The sequence below is a fragment of the Erythrolamprus reginae genome, chromosome 4, assembly GCF_031021105.1.
Source record: "Erythrolamprus reginae isolate rEryReg1 chromosome 4, rEryReg1.hap1, whole genome shotgun sequence".
NCBI lineage: Eukaryota > Metazoa > Chordata > Lepidosauria > Squamata > Dipsadidae > Erythrolamprus > Erythrolamprus reginae.
The window spans coordinates 70,559,404-70,583,881 of record NC_091953.1 but is presented as its reverse complement, the minus strand read 5'-3'; the positions used below and the strand labels follow the sequence as shown (position 1 = coordinate 70,583,881).

General features: G+C 42.9%; 1 protein-coding gene across 1 annotated transcript in view; it reads left to right on the top strand.

Annotated features, from left to right (window-relative positions):
- The window catches only part of XK (X-linked Kx blood group antigen, Kell and VPS13A binding protein), a 57,380-nt gene extending 43,679 nt beyond the window's left edge, over positions 1-13,701 (top strand). Inside the window, exons 2-3 of the mRNA XM_070751798.1 lie at positions 71-333; positions 12,872-13,701. Coding sequence (XP_070607899.1) covers positions 71-333; positions 12,872-13,701 — 1,093 coding nt within the window. The remainder of the gene's footprint in view (positions 1-70; positions 334-12,871) is intronic.
- The last annotated feature ends 10,777 nt before the right edge of the window (positions 13,702-24,478 follow it).

Sequence of the window (24,478 nt, the reverse complement as noted above, 5' to 3'; positions counted from 1 at the left end):
CAAGCAATCCTTTTAAAATATGTGATAGAAATAGATAGCTGTGATGGTTTCTCTGGTTTGTTCTTTCCAGGTGCATGGAAGTTTTTTATATTTACTTTCATGCAGGTACAGTGGAAGAGCCTTATGTCAGTATTACTAAGAAAAGACAGATGCCAAAAGATGGACATTCAGAAGAAGTTGAGAAGGAAGTAGGCCAGGCAGAGGGGAAGCTATTTACACACAGATCTGCATTTAGCCGAGTATCAGTGATTCAAGCTTTCCTAGGATCTGCACCTCAGCTAACACTTCAACTTTACATCTGTGTCCTGCAACAAGAGATCACAGTAGCTAGAGGTAGGTACAACTATGTTTTTTCTCTATTTATGTTTCAGTAAATGCTTTGAGAAGGAAATTATAGGCAAATAATGTCTAAATCTATGTCTCTCTTTTTAGAAAGGTTCAGAAAAATGGCTAAAAAGGTTATTGTGGTGGTGGTATGACTAACTTGACATATGTTGTCAGCAACATTTCCAGGCATTTGTTGTCATCATACTAGTTACCAATGCTGTAGATACCAATATTTTACAATAAATATTACATAGTAAAATAAAGTAAAAATGGTTACAATCTCAGATATTAGATTAAGCTACAATTTTAAATTCTTTTTAAGCCTTTTGGGACTGCCATTTGGGCAGAAGAACTCTTCACGTTGCTGCCATTTGGGCAGTGGGGAACCTCCCAATGTTTGCCAGCCGACGAACTCCCTGTAAAAACTGGAGATGCCGGTGGTGTTAGTGACACCCAGCTGGCTGGTGGGTGTCGTCAGGTGCATGTGCAGAGCACCAAGAAGTTGCACAATCAATTTCAAGTCAAGTGACACAGGGAGGGAGTGGAGTTGTGTGGTGGGGCCTATGCAGGGGTGGGCTAGTGCCCGGATGTGGGGGAACGCAATGGGGTAGTGAAAATGGAGCTCCACCCCAGAGCACCCAATTTGCATTGAAAGATGTTGAAAGAAAATGCAGGGTGTCCTGCATAAGTCATGCCCACAGTGTATTAGTAAAAATTTTGATAGCCTTTCACTGGGCCCATGTTACAACTTAAAAAGTTGGCAGGAGCAAGGGAGATTGCTGCTGACAAAGTCTTCATTCAATGAATGATTTTTGTGCCAGGAGTTGGAGAATTAAAAGATCTCATGTACGGACATTTGTATTTGAGCTTTTGTTCCTTCCTGGAACCTGGCAAATTGTCACCAGGCTAATTCCTAACAAAGAGTTCAAGGTAATGGCAGAGGTGATTGAAAGGCACATAGAAGCTGGGGAGTGGCTGAGGAGTCAGTAGCACTGTCTTAGCCTACTCTGGAGAGATTACCTTCATTGTCTGTGTGCCCCGATGTATTTTTTATTTTTTTCTCCACCATACACAAGTTCATATACCATATATACTCGAGTATAAGTCATGTTTTTCAGCACCAAAAATGTGCTGAAAACTCCGACCTCGACTGATACTCGAGTCACTGAGTTGTGGGGAGCGGAGCGGCAAAGAAAGTGCAGGGAAATCTTCTGGCCACAAAGGTTTTTTCCTCTAAATGTCACGAGCGTGTGTGTGCACGAGCTCCCCATTCCACTGCCAGCCCACCATGCGCCTCTAGGGGAGGTGGGAGGCTGAGTGCTCCACCGTGAGCTTTAAAGAGAAAGGCGGAGAGAGGGCAAGGCAAGACCTCCAGTTTGAGCAGCGCCACAGGTGTGTGTGTGTGTTTGTCCTGTGTGGGAAAAGTGACAGTCGTTTCTGCTGCTTGGCTGATGGCACTGCCAAAAACGGAGGTCTCGCCTTGCCCTCTCTCCGTCTTTCTCTTTAGAGCTTGCAGCGGGGCGCAGAAGTTTGCCCTCAGGGAGTAGGTGGGGATTGTGCCCGTTTTGCGCATGAGCTCCTCATTCCGCTGCCAGCCCACCATGCACCTCTGCAGGAACTAGGGGTGGTGGCGGCTTTTCTTAGAGAAGCAGCAGCCCCGGGAATGTCACGTCCATACCCCAGGCACCCAACACCACCACTGCTGCCCAATCACAAGGCTGAGGAGGTCAGTGAACAGGCCCTGAAAGGGCAGATACATTGCCCATACCAGCGCCATGTTCTTGGGCCCCCTGGAAGCATAATCTGAAACCTTGTTCCTCCTAGGCGCACCGCCCTAGTTAGCCAGTCCCAGTGGATCTCTGGTCGAGCTCCACCATGCAGCTCTGGTTTCAGCTGCTGCTACAGGGACCTCCAAGAACATGACGCTGGTGCGGGCGACAGATCTGCCCCTTCAGGGTCTGTCCACCGACCTCCTCAGCCTCGCAAGCTGTTCAGGCACTCGGCATCTTGGTGGGTGCTCTTGCACTACTACTCCACCCACTCCAGTCCCCGGAGCCTCACCATGGAGGCAGAGCGCACAACTTGCAGGCAGGGTGCAATAGGCAAAGGCTCTTAGGCCTGCGGGTGACAATGGTGTTGCGCCGGCTGCTTGTCACTCTCCAGAATGACCATGGCTCCTGGACCACCTACCAGAGGTGCAGCCCATTAAGGTGGCGGTGTGCCTCATGGTGTTAGCCCTCACCCACAGGCTGCACTGTAATGTATTAAGGCTAAAACTTGCAAAAGTTTCCTGCGCTCTGAAATGGAGATGAGTTCTTTCCCTCCTGTGAGCTCCTCTCAGTGGAGACCGAGTGACAGGTCGTCCCTCCCTCGCCTACCAGCCAGGCTGGGCACCACCCCTCCTCACCCCTTCCCATGGGATCTCAGGGTGCCGGTGAAAGTAGGAGCATTTTCCACGTGGGACTGGGTGGATCTCGTGGGGCAGCGAAATCCCTTCTTTCCAGAGTGGGGTCCAATACTGAGCCCAAAGTGAAGCTCTGCACTGAGAGGGGCTGTTTGGCTGCTGCAGAAATGCCGTCGCTGCTCAGCCAATGGGGAAAGGGGGAGGGAGGATAAAGCCAGCTGCTTCCATCAGATTTGCAAAATGGTGCATTGTATCAGGGATGGGGTCCTAGGGGCACGGCAAGCTCGGGCCGGTTGCAACTGTTGCTGGAGCTTCACTTGGCATTTTCTTGCTTCCAGCATGGAAGCAAAAAAATGCCAAGCAAAGCAACAGCGGCAGCCAGCCTGAGCTCTGCTATGCTGCTGCTTCTCAGACCGCGGCGATGGGACGATTCACTGGCCCACCCCATCGCCATGGCCTGAGCTGCTGGGCTCCCTTTGATTTGCCTTCCCCATCGAGGCGCTGCTGGCTGTTCTTGGATCACAGCTGCATGGGCGGAGCTGGTGGGGGACTTCACTTTCTGCCTGCCCTGTGCCGAGGCTCCTGCCAGGTGAAAAATCTTTTGCCAGATAAGCTATGGATCCTACTGAAGAAATTTTAGAGAATACTCAAAATGATTCTTCATTTGCTTTGTAACCTTAAATAAAAACCAGTACAGTATTGACTGTGTAATTTACCTGTGTGTGGGGGGGGGGGGGGGAGATGCTAGGAAAAAGAAGGAAAAAAGACAGAGAGACAGAGAGAAAAGAAAGAAAGAAAGAAAGAAAGAAAGACAGATAGACAGACAGGAAAGGCAGGCAGGCAGGCAGGCAGGCAGAAAGAAAGAAAGACCTATGACCACAATTGAGCCCAAAATTTTGGTTGTTAAGCAAAAGCGTTGTTGAGTGAGAATCACTACATTTTACTCAATCCATGACATTTCCTAGCTCTAATAGTGATATGCAAGCTAGGGAAGTACCAATACATCTGAAGCAGTGATGGGCTCCTACGGTTACGGTCAGGAACGCAGTACCGGTAGCAAAATTTGGAGCTCCACCCCAGAGCACCCAATTTGCACTGAAAGATGTTGAAACAAAATGCATAAGCCTGTAATGTTCTAGTTATTGTTAAATGTGTGGCAGAAAGTGGACTCTGGGTTTGTTTTTCCTATCCCGCTGGTTTGGGTTAGGACTAGGGTACCTGGCCTCTCCTTGCCTCAAAGAGATACAATTTCCCTCTCTATTTACTATTACTGAACATCCAAAATATACTATTTAATTCTATGTATATATGCCATAACTTTCTAACTCAAAAAGTGGAAACAGCAACCAGAGGGACTGCAATACTAGACCTAATTTTAACAAACAGGGAAGAAATGATTGAGGGAATAGAAGGAGAAGGGACGCTAGGTGAAAGTGACCATACCATCCTAAAATTCAACATTGTGCAATCACTAACTACAACACCCAACTCAACTACAGTCCCAGACTTCAGAAAAGCGGACTTTAACAAGCTCAGAGTGAACCTGAAGAATAAACCCTGGAAGGAACTTCTTAAGAGTAAATCCACACAGGATGCCTGGGAAGCCCTAAAAAACACTATCATTGAGGCCCAAAACAATTCAATCCCCACAAAAAAGAAAAGCAGAAAAACTAAAATGAAACCAGCATGGCTAAACAAGGACCTCGCAGACAACTTAAAAGGAAAAAAAGCCAAATACAACAAATGGAAAGAAAGACTCATAACCAAGATGGAATATCAGCAAACAGCCAGAACCTGCAAGCAAAACATAAGAACAACAAAAGCTCAACACGAACAGCACCTCACAACGAAAATTAACAACAACAAAAAAAGCTTCTTCCACCACATAAACAACAAGAAAAAAATCAAGGAAACAGTCACCATACTAAAAAACAAAGATGGTAACGAAATCACTGACAACAGAGACAAAGCACAGCTGCTCAATACCTACTTTACATCAGTCTTCACACATAAAGGAACTACCAACCAACCAACGTACAACCTAACTGCAAATAACAGCCCCGGAACCGAATTCAACACAGACAAAGCTACCATTAGGGTCTACTTGAGGGAGCTTAATGAGTACAAATCACCGGGACCTGACGGACTCCAACCTAGAGTCCTAAAAGAACTGACAGACACCATAGCAGAACCTCTTCTCCTCATCTACCAAAAATCTTGGGCCACTGGAGACCTACCAGAAGACTGGAAACGAGCGGACGTAGTTCCCATCCACAAAAAGGGGAAAAAGACGGATCCAAGCAACTATAGACCTATTAGCCTGACTTCAATACCTGGAAAAGTACTGGAGAAAATAATTTAAAAAACAGCTTTGCCACTACCTGGAAACAAACAAGATAATATCCAGCAGCCAACATGGGTTTGTCAGAAACAAATCATGCCAAACCAATCTCATATCCTTTTTCAACACCATAACTAAATCATTAGACCAGCACAACATGGTGGACCTCATATACTTAGACTTCAGCAAAGCTTTTGACAAAGTCGACCACCATCTCCTAATCAACAAATTAGAAAAAAGCGGAGTAGACTACAACACATGCAGATGGATCACTAGCTGGCTGACCAACCGCACCCAACGAGTTGTCCTCAGCAGTTCCAAATCCACATGGAAGAACATAGGCAGTGGGGTACCACAGGGTTCAGTCCTGGGCCCTGTGCTCTTCAACATTTTCATCAATGACTTGGACGAGGGAATAGAAGGGTAACTGATGAAATTCGCAGACAACACCAAGCTTGCGGGGGTAGCCAATACCCTAGAAGACAGGCTCAAATTACAGAAAGACCTAGACAGACTAACACAGTGGGCCCACACCAACAAAATGATGTTTAACATTGACAAGAGCAAAGTCCTTCACCTCGGCAGAAAAAACCCTGGACACACATACAACCTGGGAGAAACCCCTCTTAGCAGTAGCCACTGCGAAAGAGACCTCGGAGTCTTGGTGGACAATCAACTAAAAAGCCAACACAATCCTAAGCTGCATCAACAGGGGAATACACTCCAAGACCAGGAAGTCTTAATACCACTCTACTACGCCTTGGTCCGACCACACCTGGAGTACTGTATTCAGTTCTGGTCACCACACTTCAAAAGAGACATTGAAACTCTGGAGAAGGTGCAAAAAAGAGCAACCAAGATGATTAAGGGATTGGAAACCAAGACTTACGAAGAGAGACTGAGGGAACTGGGCATGGATAGCCTAGAGAAAAGGAGGGCCAGAGCGGACATGATAGCAGTCTACAAGTATACGAGGGGATGTCACAGAGAGGAGGGGATCACTTTATTCTTCAGGGCACCAGAGGGCTGGACGAGGAACAATGGCTGGAAGCTGACCAAGGAGAGATTCAACATGGAGATAAGGAGGAACTTCCTGACGGTCAGAGCGATCAACCAATGGAACAACCTACCAGCGGACATTGTGAACTCCAACACTCTGGACATTTTTAAGAGAATATTGAACTGCCACTTGACTGGTGTAGTATAGGGTTCCTGCTAGGGCAGGGGGTTGAACTCGATGGCCTTCATGGTCCCTTTTAACTCTAACAATAAATAAATAAATAAAATAAAATAAAATAAATAAATAAATAAATAAATGCAGCGAAGCTAAGCCAAGCTTCTGCCGGCAGCAGCATTTCAGTTTGCTACAGCAAATGAGGTTGATTTGCTGAGAGTTGCAAGTGCCGAGCTGCCACGCTGCTTTCCTCGGCAGTCAGGAGGGGGAGGGAAAGGTGGGTGTGACTAAACTACCAAGGAAGAGAGGCGCCAAAGAGAGAAGCACAGCAGCTCAGCACTTGCAAATCTTTTCCCTGGTCTTGAATCAACCTTATTTGCTGTAGCAAACTCAAATGCCTCAAAAAAGAGTTGCAACTGCCTCGCTGCCTCGCTGCTTTCCTCGGCGGCCGGGAGGGGGAAGGAAAGGTGGGTGTGACTAACCTACCAAGGGAGAGAGGTGCTGAGGAGAGCAACATGACAGCTCAGCACTTGCAACTCTTTTTTGAGGCATTTGAGGTTGCTACAGCAAATGGGGTTGATCCAAGACCAGGGAAAAGATTTGCAAGTGCCGAGCTGCTGTGCTTCTCTCCTTGGCGCCTCTTCCCTTGGTAGGTTAGTCACGCCCATCTTTCCTTCCCCCTCCCGCCACCCTCACTTCCACCATGGAAAGGCAGCCGAGGGAAAAAGAAGCCTTTCCCCCTTGTCTGCCTTTCCATGGCAGGAGTGGCGACAGTGGTGTCTGAACTATCCCGTCCGCCAGGACCTGCCAGAGAAGAAACAAGGGAACTTCATGCCACCTTAGAGAAAAGCGCAAAGCCCACACTGTTCTAAGCACTTCCGATGCAAAGCCAACCAGTTTTTCCACCCGAGTGGCCCAACCGAAACAATGGATCATCGTGGGAACGGAAAGATGCAAATAGATAAGAATAGATAAACGATGGGGAATAAGATGTGCTCCCAGTTTATAACTTCCTGGTAAATCTTGCAGCTTCTTAAAGCCTTCTCTCTTTAGGAAAATGGGAGTTTGGCAACTTTAAGGCTTGTGGACTTCAACTCCCAAAGTTCCTCAGCCAGCAAAGGTGGGTGAGGAACTCTGGGAGTTGTAGTCCACAACTCTTAAAAGTTGCCAAAGTTGGAGATTCTTGCTCTAGAAACACTCCTTTTAAGGAGTATTTCAGGTTTATCATCATCACCATATACAGTATTTCTATGCACTTCATTTGTGAAAATTGAAGTAGTCAAGAGAGGGGTCTTTGAAAACCTCATGGTAAAGTAGTAATATTAAGGCAACCTCAGCAGGAAACTGTAATTGTAAATGATTCTATCAGTAACCATTTCTGTAACTAAAGGAACAACTAACAAAATGAATTGTCCTCATTTGTTTGTTTTGTTTGTTTGAGTTAGGGGTTAGGAGTGCAAGAATCTTCAAATCTAGCAAGTTTAAAGCTTGTGGACTTCAATTCCCATTTCTCAGCTAGCATGACTGGTGGAGAAATTCTGGGAATTGAAGTCCACAAGTCTTGAAGCTGTCAAGTTTGAGGACACCTGAGTTAGAGGTTAGGAGTGCAAGGATCTTCAAACCTGGCAAGTTTAAGGCTTGTGGACTTCAATTCCCATTCTGAGCTAGCCTGACTGGTGGAGGAATTCTGGGAATTGAAGTCCACAAATCTTGAAGCTGTCAAGTTTAAAGTTTGTAAAAAATGTAAATGACACTAGTAAAGTAATAATAACAGGATTAGTGAAGGATATGAAAGAAGTATTAGCAACTGATCAGTGGTACCAGGCTAATTCTACCAGTCTTGGCCTTGTGGCTTAAAGTTCTGAGTCGCTATCATGATGTACAAACAGCCGGTCACTTTGGTTCTTAAAAACTTACATCTTGTTAACTACCAGTTCTAGTGGCCCCAATTAAAAAAAATGATATTGAGGCATACCTTCATAGTTGCCCAAAATGTATGACAATGAAGAAACAGCCAGGCAAACCATCTGGCCTGTCACAGTCCATTGCAAGTCCTAATATTACCATGGCCATTAATTTTATTGTGGATCTCCCCAGCAGTAACACAGTAATCTGGACCGTAGTAGACCAGTTCTCCAAACAGGCTTGGGGGCGGGGGGTAATCTCTTGATCTTCACTAGCCAAAAAACATTCTGCAAAGCCTGGAGATGCCAGTGGTGTTAGCAATGCCCAGCTGGCTAGTGGGTGTCATTAGGTGCATGCATGAAGTGCTAAGAAGCTGTGCAATTATGGTTTGAGTCAAGTGACCCTAAGAGGGTGTGGAGTCACGGGATGGACGCATGCTACAGCTTAAATAGGTGGTGGGAGTACTAGGTGATTTCTGCTGACAAAGTCTTCATTCAATGAATTATCGTTGGTGAGTGCCAGGAGTTGGAGAATTAAAAGACTCCATGTACAGATGTTTGTATTTGAGCTTTTGTTCCAATGACTTCCTGGAACCTGACAGTATTTTTTTTAATCTGAGATTACCAACTGAAGCATTGTACCAATCAAAGATATCTCCAACAAAGAGATTTGCAAGTAGTATGATCCATAGGGGCTACATTATCTATATTTGCATCACCGCTCTGAGTCCACAGAGAGGGGTGGAATACAAATATTATTATTATTATTATTATTATTATTATTATTATTATTATTATTAAGTGACCATTTTCTTGAACATGGAAAAAAACCATTTGGTTAGATTTTTTTTCACACAATAAACAAAAAACTGTTTTTTATAACCATAATGTCTGTATTCTCAGATCTCACCAAGCTCACCAAACTGAAGCCAAATAAATCACATTATGATAAAATGAGTGATCTTATAATATAGTGATATATATGAACAATATCTATATAAATATAACATAATATATAGAAGAGAGTGGACAGCCATTTGTCTGAAATGGATCCCCTGCTCAAGGAGACCCTAAAGTCCTTCCCAACTTTGTTATTCTATGTTGTGTCTTATAACAGCTCCAAAAATGGCTGTGCATAATCCTTGAATAATCCTTCTACCAGCCAACTGTTATATGACTGTTTTCAAACACCATGCAATGTTCTTGGAAAGAAGTACTAAATCCATCTTCAAAAAGAGCCTAAATAACAGTTGATGGGCATTAGAAATAGGCAGCCACTTTACCATGCAGACATACTCAATCCCACTACTGGTAGGTGTTAATCATATTTCTATTAAGGAACCCAAATAACAGCTGACTGATGGAGGAAAGGCTTCACAATTAAGTGACAGAACAGCTTTACACACTTTGAGGTCTGTAGCTCAAATCCATGGGCTTTTGTAAAGAAGTTTGAATGATTGCTGAAGTGTGAGTATGATGTTTTTCTCAAACCCTAAAGAGCTAAAATGTTAAATGCTTGATTGATCTTTTCAACCTCCCTATGTGTCAGGGGTGAGTTCTAACTTACCTCGCTGCAGGTTCACTTCCTCCCATGCTGCATGGCTGCGCACCACCTGACTGTGCTGTGTGGCCACACACATATGCCCAGTAGGGAGGGAAATGCACAGGAAACCCCCCCAAAACCAGTTGGTGATGCATGTGCAGTGCCAGAAACTCAGCTTCTGCGCATGTTCAGAAGGAAAAAAAATTAAAATTATTTTTTTTAAAAAATTAAAAATGTTTTTAAAAAATTGAAAAAAGGATGGCACCCACAGACACTGTGCCCTCTAAGCTGCGTGCGTGCGCACCCCAAAAACCCTCCTGCGCACCCTTTTCCAAGGGCGCGCAAGGAGCCGTGGCCGCCCCTGCCCCTCCCAGTGCCTCCGGCCCCCTCACGCCCCTGGTTTCTCACCGCTGCCTCCCACCTGCTCGCCCGATCCACCTCTCTCCTCCGCTTCCCGCCTTGGGGCGCGGCTCCTCCCACAGCGGGAACGCTCACCCTGCCCCTCTCACAGTCCCTTTGCTGAGAGCACTTTCGTCCTGGGCTGTTAGCGAGGGGACTGCAGGAGAGGCGGGGCAGGTGTTTTCACAGTGGAGACCGACGAAGGTGATTTTCAATGTGGGGCGTGTGGGTGTGCACGCTCCCCATCACCCTGCCAGCCTGCCCAGAACATTCAAAATAAGAAAAACCTTTGCCGGTGAGAAGAATGGAGAGAGAACGAGAGAGAGTGAGAGCAACAGACAGAGCAAGATAGAGAGAAAGTGAGAAAGAGGGGGAGAGAAAGAGAGATAGCAAGAGAGAGAGAATGAGAGAGAGAGAGAAAGAAAACAAGAGAGAAAGAGTGTGAGAGAGAGAGAAAGCAAGAGAGAGAGAGAAAGAAAACAAGAGAGAGAAAGTGAGAAAAAGAGAGAGCAAGAGGGGGAGAGATAGAGGAAGAGAGAGAGAAAAAGCGAGAGAGAGAGAGAAAGAGACAGAGAGAAGAGAGGAAGGAAGAGAGAGAGAAAGAAAGAGAGAGAGATGTGAGAGAGGAAGGAAGAGAGTGAGAGAGAGTGAGAGAGAGGAAGAAAGCAAGAGAGAGAGAGACAGAGAAAGCAAGAGAGAGAATAGTGGAAGGAAGAGAGAGAGAGAAATTATAGAAAAAAGGGGAGAAAAAAAGAGAAGTGAGAAAATGATTGAGGCAGAGAATGGCAGGAAAGAGAGCGAAACAGAGAGAGAAGTGACTCTTGATTTAAAGCATATGGTAAAAGCACTTAAATAATAACAGAGAAAAAAAACCCCAGCCCTCACCTATTTTTATTAATAGTTATGTTTTTGGTTTTGCTGGTTGTTTTAGTTTTAATAGTAATGGATTTTGGTTTTTTTAAATTATTAATTTCTTTTAATAAAAAAGAAGGGATTTTTTTCTTATTTATTTATTTATTTATCTATCTATCTATCTATCTATCTATCTATCTATCTATCTATCTATCTATCTATCTATCTATCTATGCCGCCCAGTCCCAAGGGGACTGCCGCTCAGACACTATACTTTTCCGCCCACACCCAAAAAAAATTAGAGGGAACATTGCTCACGGACTGGCACTGACTGAACCAGTTTTGTGATGTTAGCGTGACATCACTAGTGGGTCACTACTGGTTCAGACAAACTGATCCAAACTGGGAGGAACTCATCTCTGCTTTGTGTACCTATAACTGTGTTTATGTATTATGGTATGTCATATTGTGTTTTTTTGACTTAGCACAATAGTATAGTTCTTCCTTAACAATTAGGATCAGCAACTCAGTTGTTAAGCAAAAGTAAAGGTAAAGGTTCTCCTTGCATATACGTGCTAATTGTTCCCGACACTTTGGGTTAGTGCTCATCTTCGTTTTTAAGCCAAAGAGCCTGCGCTGTCTGGTAGCGATTCTATGGTCATGTAGCTGGCATGACTAAATGCTGAAGGTGCACAGAACGCTGTTACCTTCCCACCAAAGTGGTCCCTATTTTTCTACTTGCATTTTTATGTGCTTTCAAACTGCTAGGCTGACAGAAGCTGGGACAAGTAATGGGCGAACACTCGGTTACACGATGCTAGGGATTCAAACCGCCGAATTGCTGAACTTTCTGATCAACAATCTCAGTGTCTTAGCCACTGAGACACCGCATTTATTTGCTAAACAAAGTGGTTGCTAAATGGAACCCCAACTGTGCTTATGATCTTACCCAGCTTTTCTTTATTTTAAAGACTTGGGAACTGTAGCAGTGAGGATTGGTCATAAAGAACCTTTTTTCATCACGTTGTAACTCAGGGAACACTATAGAGCTGATTATTGCAGCTTGTAAACAACAGTCTACTATATTCTTTCTGTTCAGTTGATAAATATGTTGATAATTAAGAAGTACTTTTTTAAAATGTATTTTATTGTATTTTTCTTTTTTGCAAATACTGTACTCATAATTTATACATAACTATGCTCATTTACATATTATTTACTTATCATTTAAATCCAAATATATTCCATACACTTCAATTACATGTTTTACTTTTCCTTGAATTTTGTCTTTCTTTTTTTGTTTTTTCTATCCTCAATCCAATTGTACCATTTCTTCCATATTGCATGATATTCCAGATTCATTTATTTTTCCATTCAATTGTTAGTTTCTCCATTTTGGAACAATCAAATATTTTTTTTAATACTAAATTTTTAGAGAGCATATTCTTTTGTCTCCAACATTGTGCAAACACAATTCTTATTCCTGTTATAATATATAATATAATATATGTAGTTGTTTTATTATATTCCCCTTTTGCAATTTCTAACAAAAATAGCTCTGGGGTGAATTCTACTTGGAAGCCTGTTATTTCCTGTATCCATCTATAAATTTTTACCCAAAATTTGTTGTTTCTGTGCATAATGCAAGTTGTGTTTTTGTATATTGCATTAGCCAGTCATTCAGAAAAATCGTGTATGGTTGCTGGTATTATTTCATTTAAGTTTTTGTGCTTATTTTTATAGCTTTTCTGGAAAAATATTTCCCTGCATTAGGAATAAGTATAAGAGGACTGGAAAAGTGCTTTGCATAAGAAAAATAATACTTTCGTGCTCTGTATGATTTTTAATTTCCAAATATAGTCTCATTCTTGCAGTTCTTGCAGCAAAAAAACAAAAAACTATTGTTTGTCATATTTATTTTTCCAAGGTATCTTCATGGTCCTTTCCCTCCTGTCAATTGTGTATGGAGCACTGCGATGCAATATTCTGGCCATTAAGATCAAGTATGACAATTATGACATCAGTGTGAAACCTGCTGCTTATCTTTGCATTTTCCTCTGGAGGAGCTTTGAGATTGCAACAAGAGTGATAGTTCTTGTCCTCTTCAGTTCAGTTCTTCAGATCTGGATCCTGCCTGTGGTGCTGGTGAATTTTTTTGCTTTTTTTTTAAATCCTTGGATTCAGTTCTGGCAAAGCAAGTGTACTCTGCCAGAAAACATAGAGAAGGCCTTGAGCAAAGTAGGCACCACTATTGTCTTATGTCTCCTCACTTTCCTGTATGCTGGCATCAATATGTTTTGCTGGTCAGCGGTACAGCTGAAGCTTAATGATTCTGATTTAATTGACAAATCACCAAACTGGGGTAGGCTGGTTTTGTACTATTTGCTGAGGTTCTTTGAGAATGCTTTTCTCTTAATAATGTGGTACACATACAAGACAGATGTCTACACATATGTATGTGCTCCAATGCTATTCTTGCAACTACTGATTGGTTATTGCATAGCTGTCCTTTTTATGCTTGTGTTCTACCAGTTCTGTCATCCATGCAAGAAGCTTTTTTCTTCCAATATTTATGAAGGCTTGGTAATATGCTTCAAGTTTTTTTGTTATGTCTGCAAACCTCTGACATATGGCAACTTTGTAGAAAAGGAAAACTTAAAATCCCCAGAGAATACTGAAAATTATGCCTTGGCTAGTAACAAAGCAAATGAATCCCAAAATGGAAGCACTCAGCAGAATGTGTCTTCAAATGCATAGAGAAAGTATCTGAGTCTCACAAGATCCTGCAAAGAATAGCACTTCACACCTACTTTTGCTCATAATAAATGGGATGTGTCAACATTATAACTTAGGCAATGTTTTTATGTTTATCATATACTGGATTTGTACAAAGGTATTTTCTTTCAAAGCTCTTGTGCTTTATTAAGATAGAAAGCATGTTTTCCTAGCAAGTTGTTGCAACTTTGGTTTGGTTATGCAGAAAGTGTTTAGATAATGATATGCCAACCACTCTTAATTACAGATTGTGACTATTAGGATTATTTAATTCACTGAGCAATGTTCAGATGCCAAAGGATCAAAACTTTGCCCTAGAGATCTTCTAGCTCATATAATATGATAAAGACCAAATAATTTTCTCTGGAAATATTCTAGGATTAAAAATGTCACTGACATTTTTAGGAAAGGAAGGAGCAGAATGTCATGGACCTATTTGTTATACCAGGGACATTCGAAACAAATTTTACTTAATTCTTTGAAAAGTGGCTAAATTAATAGATAGACATAGTATACAGTGGTACCTCTACTTACGAACTTAATTCGTTCCGTGACCAGATTTATAAGTAGAAAAGTTCATAAGAAGAAGCAATTTTCCTCATAGGAATCAATGTAGAAGCAAATAATGCGTGCAAACCCATCCCAAAAGTCACCTCTTTTGCCTTGTGCCACTGGGAATCCCCGCCTCTGGACTTCCGTTGCCACCCAAAGCACCCGTTCTTGCACTGCTGGGATTCCCTTAAGCCTCCCCTCGCTGGGATTCAAAGCGGCGCCAGCAAAAACGAAGGGAATCCCAGTGAGGGGAGCCTCAGGAGAATCCCAGCAGCACAGGAACGGGCGCTTCGGGTGGCAACGGAAGTCTTGAGGCGGGGATACCCAGCAACGGGAGGCTCAGGGGAATCTCTGCAGCAAAAGAATGGGTGCTTTGGCTGGCAATGGAAGTCTGGAGGTGGGGATTCCCAGTGAGGGGAGGCTCAGGGGAATCCCAGCAGCGCAAGAATGCGAGCTTCGGGTGGCAACAGAAGTCTGGAGGCAGGGCATCCCAGCAGTCGTGGCTCGGGTTCATAAGGTGAAAATGGTTCGGAAGAAGAGGCAAAAAAATCTTAAACACTGGGTTCGTATCTTGAAAAGTTTGTTAGTAGAGGCGTTCGTAAGTAGAGGTACCACTGTACTTGGATTTCAATAAGGCATTTGACAAAGTAGAACACAACCTTCTTTTTAGTCAGTTAAAAATGTGGGATAAACAGCATCACCGACAGATGGATTTATAACTGGCTGACAAATGACACTCAATGGAACTACATCTATTTGGAGGGAAATATGCAGTGCAGTTACATGGGGTTCTGTCTTAGGGCCAATAACCTTTAACATTTTCATAAATGATTTATATGAGGGAATAGAGGGAGAACTGATCAAATTTGCCAAGCTGATAGGAGTAGCTAACACACCAGAAGATAGACTCAAGATCCAAAATAATCTCAATAGACGAACACTGGACCCTATCTAACAAAATATAATCCAATAGTGAGAAAAGTAACAATTTACACTTAGGTAAAAAAAAAACCCTAATGCATAGATATATAATAGATGAGCATACCGGTTCTGACTGGGAGAGGCAGATATGGTGGGAACCGAGTGGTAGGCCATTCATGGGGAACCAAGACTCACTGCTTAAAAGTGATTGTTCTAGCCCCTCTGAGACATCAAACTCCACCCATATAATTGTTGATAGGCAAAGCCCAGACCCTGGGCTCAGGCTATTGCTGCTCAATGCCAGGTCGGTTGGAAATAAAGTTCTCCTCATCCACAATCTACTCATGGATGAGGAAGCCCACCTGGCATGTGTGACTGAGACCTGGCTGGGCTCAGTGGGGTGAGTTCCCTTCTCTGAGATGTGCCCAGTCGGGTTCAAGGTGCTGTACCAGCCTCAACCCCAGGGAAGGGGTGGAGGAGTGGCAGTCGTAGTCCAGAAGACATCCAGTCCATGCAGGATCCCTGCGCCCGAGATAGTCAGGTGAGTCCCTCCTCCTGAGGTTGGATCTAGGAGTTCAGGTGGGCGTGTGGCTCACATACCTGCCTCCAAGTTGTGTGACAACGGCCCTGCCTGTGCTACTCAGGGTGGTAGCTGAGCTGGCAGTGGAGTTCCCCAGACTCATTGTCTTGGGAGATTTCAATCTGTCATCGCTCAGTGAATCCTTGGGAGAGAGATCTGGGAGTCCCAATGGATAACCACTTAAATATGAATCAGCAGTGTGCTGCAGCTGCCAAAAAAACTAGGCTGCATTAACAGAGGGGTAAAATTAAGTCACATGGAGTGTTAGTACTACTTTATAATGTGTTGATAAGACCACTGCAAACTTTTGGTTGCCAAAATAGAAAAGAAATGTTGACAGTCTAGAAAGTGTAGAGAAGAGCAACAAAAATGATTTGGGGTTAGAGGCCAAAACATATGAAGAACAATTGCAGGAATTGAGTATGTCTAGTCTCATGAAAAGAAGAGCTGGGCTGACATGATAGCAGTGTTCTGATATTTGAGGGATTTCCACAAAGAAGAGGAAAATCAATCTGTTCTCCAAAGCACCTAAAGGCAAGACAAGAAGCAATGGATGGAAATTAATCAAGGAGAAAACCAACTGAGAACTAAGGAGAAATTTCCTGAACAATTAACAAGTGGACTGTCTTGCCTCCAGAAATTGTGAGTGCTCCAACATTGGAGGTTTTTAATAAGAAATGGGACAACCATTTGTCTAAATCAGTGTTTTTCAAACAGGGTTCTGCGGAACGCAAGGGTTCCGGAAGGGCCAGTCACAGGTTCCACAATTTCATAAGAAGGCAAGGCAGGTCCCCCCTTCAATCCCGTCCACTTCTGCAGCGAGGCAGCCTCTTCCTCCGTCTCATATCCTGCAGATCAATCATGCTCATCATCATCAGCAACCTCCAAGCAGGAGGAGTGGCAGCGGCGTTGGCGCCGACAGTAGCAGCAGCAGCAGCAGCAGCCCTCTAGTCCCTTGCTGCAGCAGTGGGGCCAAAGCGTGGGCTGCAGCGGCAGGAGGAGGAGGAGGAAGAGGAGGAGGCGGGAGCGGTTGCCTCTCCAGCACCTCCGACGTGGAGCTTCCCAGTCCAGGGCTGAGGCACAACAGGCAGTTCAAGGTTCTCTCCCGCTCCTCCTCATGCCTCCTTCCCATGCCTGCATACACGCTGCCACACTTGGCCAAGCAACCAACTCATTATCTCCCTTTTCCCTGTGCAGGGCACTGTAAGAGAGCATGCCCTACTACTCCCCTCATGCTCAGGGCCTGAGAGGGCAGAAGGAGCAGAAGGTGGAGCGTAAGGTGTCCACTCCAGCTTTGCCTTCATTCCGACCCTCCTTTTGGCCCCCGCAGCCAACAAAAACTGGGGAGGGAAAGCAGGTGGAATGGAGCAAACGGCCTCCGCTTATTGCCCAGCTCAGGCCCGGCACTCCCGGTGAGGGTACGTGGTGCAGCCTCTCTCTCTTGCCACCTCTCTGCTACTCCGCAGCCACAGATCCCCACGCGGTAAGGCTGCATTACTATTAGAAACATAGAAACATAGAAGACTGATGGCAGAAAAAGACCTCATGGTCCATCTAGTCTGCCCTTATACTATTTCCTGTGTTTTATCTTAGGATGGATATATGTTTATCCCAGGCATGTTTAAATTCAGTTACAGTGTTCCCTCGCTTTTCGCGGGGGATGCGTTCCAAGATCGCCCGCGAAAGTCAAATTTCCGCGAAGTAGAGATGCAGAAGTAAATACACTATTTCTGGCTATGAACAGTATCAAAAACCTTCCCTTAACACTTTAAACCCCTAAATTGCGATTTTCCATTACCTTAGCAACCATTTAGATTATTACTCACCATGTTTATTTATTAAAGTTTATTAAAAAAATATTTATTAAAAGCAGACGAAAATTTGGCGATGACATATGATGTCATCAGGTGGGGGAAAAACGTGGTATAGGGGGGAAACCCGCAAAGTATTTTTTAATTAATATTTTTGAAAAACCGTGATATAGACTTTTCGCGAAGTTCGAACCTGCGAAAATAGAGGGAACACTGTACTGTGGATTTACCAACCACGTCTGCGGGAAGTTTGTTCCAAGGATCGACTACTCTTTCAGTGAAATAATATTTTCTCACGTTGCTTTTGATCTTTCCCCCAACTAACTTCAGATTGTGTCCCCTTGTTCTTGTGTTCACTTTCCTATTAAAAACACTTCCCTCCTGAACCTTATTTAACCCTTTAATATATTTAAATGTTTCGATCATGTCCCCCTTTTCCTTCTGTCCTCCAAACTATACAGATTGAGTTCATTAAGTCTTTCCTGATACGTTTTATGCTTAAGACCTTCCACCATTCTTGTAGCCCGTCTTTGGATCCGTTCAATTTTGTCAATATCTTTTTGTAGGTGAGGTCTCCAGAACTGAACACAGTATTCCAAATGTGGTCTCACCACGCTCTATATAAGGGGATCACAATCTCCCTCTTCCTGCTTGTTATACCTCTAGCTATGCAGCCAAGCATCCTACTTGCTTTTCCTACTGCCCGACCACACTGCTCACCCATTTTGAGGCTGTCAGAAATCACTACCCCTAAATCCTTCTCTTCTGAAGTTTTTGCTAACACAGAACTGCCAATGCAATGCTCAGATTGAGGATTCCTTTTCCCCAAGTGCATTATTTTACATTTGGAAACATTAAACTGCAGTTTCCATTGCTTTGACCATTTATCTAGTAAAGCTAAATCATTTACCATATTACAGACCCCTCCAGGAATCTCAACCCTATTGCACACTTTAGAGTCATCGGCAAATAGGCAAACCTTCCCTACCAAACCTTCCCCTATGTCACTCACAAACATATTAAAAAGAATAGGACCCAGAACAGACCCTTGTGGCACACGGCTTGTAACCTGTCTCTGCTCAGAATACTCGCCATTAACAATAACTTTCTGATGTCTATGCTTCAGCCAGCTTGAAATCCACTGAACTATCCAGGGATTAAGTCCAATCTTCACTAATTTATCTATCAGCTCTTTATGTGGAACCGTATCAAAGGCTTTGCTGAAGTCCAGATAGGCAATATCCACGGCACCACCTTGATTCAACACCTTTGTGACATAGTCAAGGAAATCAATGAGATTAGTCTGACATGATTTGTTACTCTTCTCATCATTCCTATCACCGATCTCCCACTTATGACTATGACTGTAACTTGTTGCTTGTATCCTTATGCTTTATATTGATTGTTTCTTGATTGCTTATTTGCACCCTATGACAATTATTAAGTGTTGTACCTCATGATTCTTGACAATGTATCTTTTTTTATGTACACTGAGAGCATTTGCATCAAAGACAAATTCCTTGTGTGTTCAATCACACTTGACCAATAAAAGAATTCTATTTCAGCTTCAGGATGTACAGCTTAATGCAGTGTTTTTCAACCAGGGTTCCGCCAGAAATCTGACAACACCAAAGGGTGTTACATGTTGTAAACAAAGTCCAGAAAACAGCATAAAGACTTTATTTATACTCCTCTCTTTATTGATATTCTTAATTGTGTTTCTGTTTTGCATATTGCTATGCTTATGTTTATTATAGTGCTAAAAACAAGTTTATTGACTTGAATTGTTATTTTAAAATGATTTTAGGCTTGAAAATCCAGATCAGGGTTTTCAAAGTAATTTTGAATGCTTTGAAATGCCAGCCAATGCGTTTTTACAAATGTATTTTTTTTAAAAAGATCCAAAGCTGCCCAGCATGTTCCCTGCCAGCCAGAGAATTTAACTCTATTGACAGCTTTTCTACAGCTACTAATTTCATCTATGAGAATTTCTAAAATAGAGCCTGCTTCCTTGGCCAGATTCTGACACTTGTCCCACTAGGATAACTCAAACCACTGCCTTTCTGAGCTTTATTTCAGTTGGCAGGACAGTGTTCTCAGCAGCTAATTTGGAGCTGGACTCAGGCAGCTTTGCATTATTTAAGGCCAATGTACCATAGAACTATTAACAGGTTTTACATTTTATCTTATATATCCCAAATTTATTTATTTGTTTGTTTGCTTGTTTGATTGTTTGATTGATTGATTGATTTTTATGCCACCCTTCTCCTTAGACTCAGGGCGGCTTACAACATGTTAGCAATAGCACTTTTTTAACAGAGCAAGGCTATTGCCCCCACAAACCGGGTCCTCAAATGTACTTCTGTGCGGGGATGGGACTTTTTGCCTCCGCCAGTTGGATAAAGCTCTTTCCTCCGCAGCAGCTGATCGGCCGCTGCCTTCTCTCCCTCGCCCAAAGGCCCCTAGCTCTTGGCCCCAGCCCTTTGGTCACAAAAATCCAAATTCAGCCACAGCCTTTTGGCCACATGGGACACTTTGCCACCATCCAATCAGAACAGTTGTTACAAAATGCTAATTTTGGAAGGAAAGAATGGGACAGTTTGCTCTTTCATACACAAACACACACATTTAATGATAGAGAGGGAAGGGACCTCGGTGGCCATCTTGTCTGACCCCCCTTTCTCATTCAGGAGACTTACAGAATGATAGAGAGGGAAGGGACCTTGGTGGCCATCTAGTCTGACCCCCCTTCTCATTCAGGCGACTTACAGAATGATAGAGAGGGAAGGGACCTTAGTGGCGATCTAGTCTGACCCCCAGCTCAAGCAGGAGAATGGAGGGGACCGCAGAGGCCATCTAGTCTGACTCCCAGCTCAAGCAGGAGAATGAAATAGAATGACAGAGATGGAGGGGACCTCAGAGCCCATCTAGTCTGACCCCCCCTTCTTATTCAGGAGACTTACAGAAGGATAGAGAGGGAAGGGACCTTGGTGGCCATCTAGTCTGACCCCCAGCTCAAGCAGGAGAATGAAACAGAATGATTGAGAGAGAGGAGACCTCAGAGACTATCTAGTCCAACCAGGTCAGAATTTGTCAAATGTGTATGGGTGGAAGGAGAGGGTGGGACTGGATGACCACCAAGGTCCCTTCCAACTCTTGTTAAATGTGTGTGGGTGGAGGGCTGGGTTGACCCCCTACCCCCATGTCTGGGGCCTCCAAGTTTTTGCCTCTCTTGACATTTTATTTTGCCATAAATTCTCCACGCATTGTAAAAATTCCAAACATTACCAGGAGGAGCAGGTCATAAAGAGGCCCCAGACAGCAACCAGCCTTCACTTCTGTCCTTTGCTACCTAGCAGTCTCTCTCAACCTTCTTTTGAGAGGACTGCTCTGATTGGGTTCCCAAATTAGCTTTTAAAGGATTAACTTGTTGTGAGGCAAGGAGTTCCACCAGCCAATTTAGCAGCCCAAGAATTTGACTGGAAGACCAATTCTCCTGCTTGCGAAGAGGGTTGGACTAGATGGTCTCTGAGGTCTCCTCTCTCTCAATCATTCTGTTTCATTCTCCTGCTTGAGCTGGGGGTCAGACTAGATGGCCTCTGAGGTCCCCTCCATCTCTATCATTCTATTTCATTCTCCTGCTTGAGCTGGGGGTCAGACTAGATGGACACTGAGATCCCTTCCCTCTCTATCATTCTGTAAGTCTCCTGAATGAGAAGGGGGGGGGTCAGACTAGATGGACACCAAGGTCCCTTCCCTCTCTATCATTCTGTAAGTCTCCTGAATGAGAAGGATGGTCAGACTACATGGACACCAAGGTCCCTTCCCTCTCTATCATTCTTTAAGTCTCCTGAATGAGAAGGGGGTCAGACTAGATGGCCACCGAGGTCCCTTCCCTCTCTATCATTCAATGTGTGTGTGTGTGTGTATGAAAGAGCAAACTGTCCCATTCTTTCCTTCCAAAATTAGCATTTTGTAACAACTGTTCTGATTGGATGGTGGTGAAGTGTCCCATGTGGCCAAAAGGCTGTGGCTGAATTTGGATTTTTGTGACCAAAGGGCTGGGGCCAAGAGCTAGGGGCCTTCTTCCGCAATAGATAGAAAAATACTCCAAACATCCCTAGGAAAAAAAGGGCGAGTATTGATGATAGGTGATTTGATTATCAAGGGAACAGAATCAGCTGTGTGTAGATCAGACAGTCAATCCAGAGAGGAATGTTGTCTCTCTAGAGCAAAAATCAAAGATGTGGCTGAGAATCTAACCAAAATAATAAAACTCAAAGATTACTACCCTTTTCTACTACTACGTGTAGGGATGAATGACACAAAAAAGAACTTGAAAACAATACTGACTTATTACAAGTAATGAGGCAAGAAAGTCAAGGACTTAGATGCACAATTAGTTTTGTCATCTGTACTGTCAACAAAAGTACAACATCCAGTAAGACAACAAAGAATTCAAATAATGAAGTAAGGAGGGACAGGAAGGGAGACATTCAAACACCAAATAGGAAACATACCCAGAATTAGACATAACGATCTCAAGTGCCTATATACAAATGCACAAAGTCTGGGAAGCAAACAGTTTGAACTGAATTATTAATACATAAAGGTAGATATTGTATAGTTGGAATGACAAAAACTTGGTGGGATGAAACCCATAGCTAGAACATACTGATAGATGGATACAAACTGTTAAAAAAACCCAGACCCCATAAAAGAGGAGGTGGAGTTGTACTGTATGTAAAGGACCACTATATTGCTACAGAAATATACAAAACCAAAGACCTCCTAGAATGCATATGGGTTAATATAAAAGAAAAAAAATGACATGGCCATAGGTGTATATTATAGGCCATTCAATGAAGCAGAAAAGATGGATGTCCTTTTTGCTAACCAACTAACAAATATATGTAGGAAACACATTACAATAGTAATGGGGGCTTCAATGACCCTGATATCAATTGTAAGAATAATTTTGCACCAAGTGAGAAATCAAATAGGCTCCTAACCAACCTAGCTGACAACCTTGTTGTCCAAAAGGGAACTAGAGGTGTTATATATTTTTTTAAAAAAATATTTTTATTGATTTTATAATATAAAACACATACACAACATATAACAAGTGCTCAGTGATTGTGCCCACCACCAGAGAAACATTCGTACCCCACCACCAATCAGGGGTGTTTCTTGTATAAACCATTTTAACCCAAGAGCAAAATATCTATTTACATATTAGAGTTTATAGTTTATTAGATTTGTAAGCCACCCCTCTCTGAAGACTGGGGGCAGCTCACAACATAACAGTGATACAATACATTACAAATCCAATAGTAGAAAGTTAAATCAATTTTAAAAACATTAATACATAGTAAACTACAATCATACACATTCAACCTAATCCATCATACAGTAAGGCCGAAAACATAATAAAAAGGGGGAGAAGGTGGTAATTATCCCCACGCCTGGTGACAAAGATGGGTACTCAGCATTTTACAGAAGGCGAGGAGGGTGGGGGCTGTTCGAATCTCTGGAGAGTTGATTCCAGAGGGCTGGGGCCACCACAGAGAAGGTTCTTCGCCTGGGTCCGCCAGCTGACATTGTTTAGTCGACGGGACCCAGAGAAGGCCAACTCTGTGGGACCTAATCGGTCGCTGGGATTCGTGCGGCAGAAGGCTGTCTTGGAGATATTCTCCAAAGTGATTCCAATTTGTTTCTTGTAGCTTGGTCTCAGATTCTACTCACCATGTATCGTCTTCCGTTGTCACATCATCACATCAGTTGTCACAAGTCAGTTTCATTAACCAAATTCATCCTTTTGTCCATAATCTCAAATTGAATGTGGTCCACCATGTACCGGTACCAATTTTGCATTGTCCATTTTGTCGCATCCTTCCAACCCAAAACTATTACCACCTGAGTGCTTTCTATTGCTGCTTTTTTTAATTTCTCTAAATTTTCCCATCTCATTACTTTTGACTAATACTGCCATTTTCTTAGTAATTATCCATCTTATATTTAACATCCTATTAATATCCTCTTGCACTTTTTGCCAAAAATTCTGCACTACTGGGCATTCCCAAAACATATGCATAAACACTCCTTTATCTTGGCACCCATGCTATTAACCACTTTTTCCTTGTTCTTGGTCTCTTATCTTCTTCAACTCAATAATTAAGTTTTTTATCCCACTCTCTAAACTTGGATGCTAATAGACCTCCTGGCAATACCTGAAACAGGTACATCATTTGGGAACTATCATAATTTTCAAGGCTGTTATTTTAGAGATTCTCCCTAGCATTTTCTCTTTCCAGTTCCTCATCTGTTTCAACATTTTCCTCCATATTAATCTATAATTCACCTCCTCGTTTTTCGCTGGGTTTCTCAATAATCAAATTCCTAAATATTTAATTTCCTTTAATCCCAACCCTGATTTTTTCCTAATTTCTATCTGCTCTTTTGGACCTGTATTTAAACACATAATCTCTGATTTTTCCATATTGACCAACAATCCCGATTCCTGTTTAAACTCTTGCAAAATATTTCTTATACCGTTAATCATCTCCATCGGGGTCTGAGTCACTATAATTGCATCATCTGCAAATAGGTTTAGTTTCATTTCTAATTCACCTATTTTATATCCTACCCAAGTATTATCTTGTCTTGCCTTATTAGCTAATGTCTCTATTGCTATTACAAATAACATTGGAGATAAAGGACATCCCTGCTTGGTGCCATTTTGTATTTTAATTCTCTGCGTTCTTTGTCCATTCACCCTTATATACGCTTCATTCCCTTTATAAATCTCTTTTATAATTTCATAAAATTTGTCCCCCATATTTAATTCCTTACACAGTTTGTATAAATAGCTATGGTTAACTTTATCAAAAGCTTT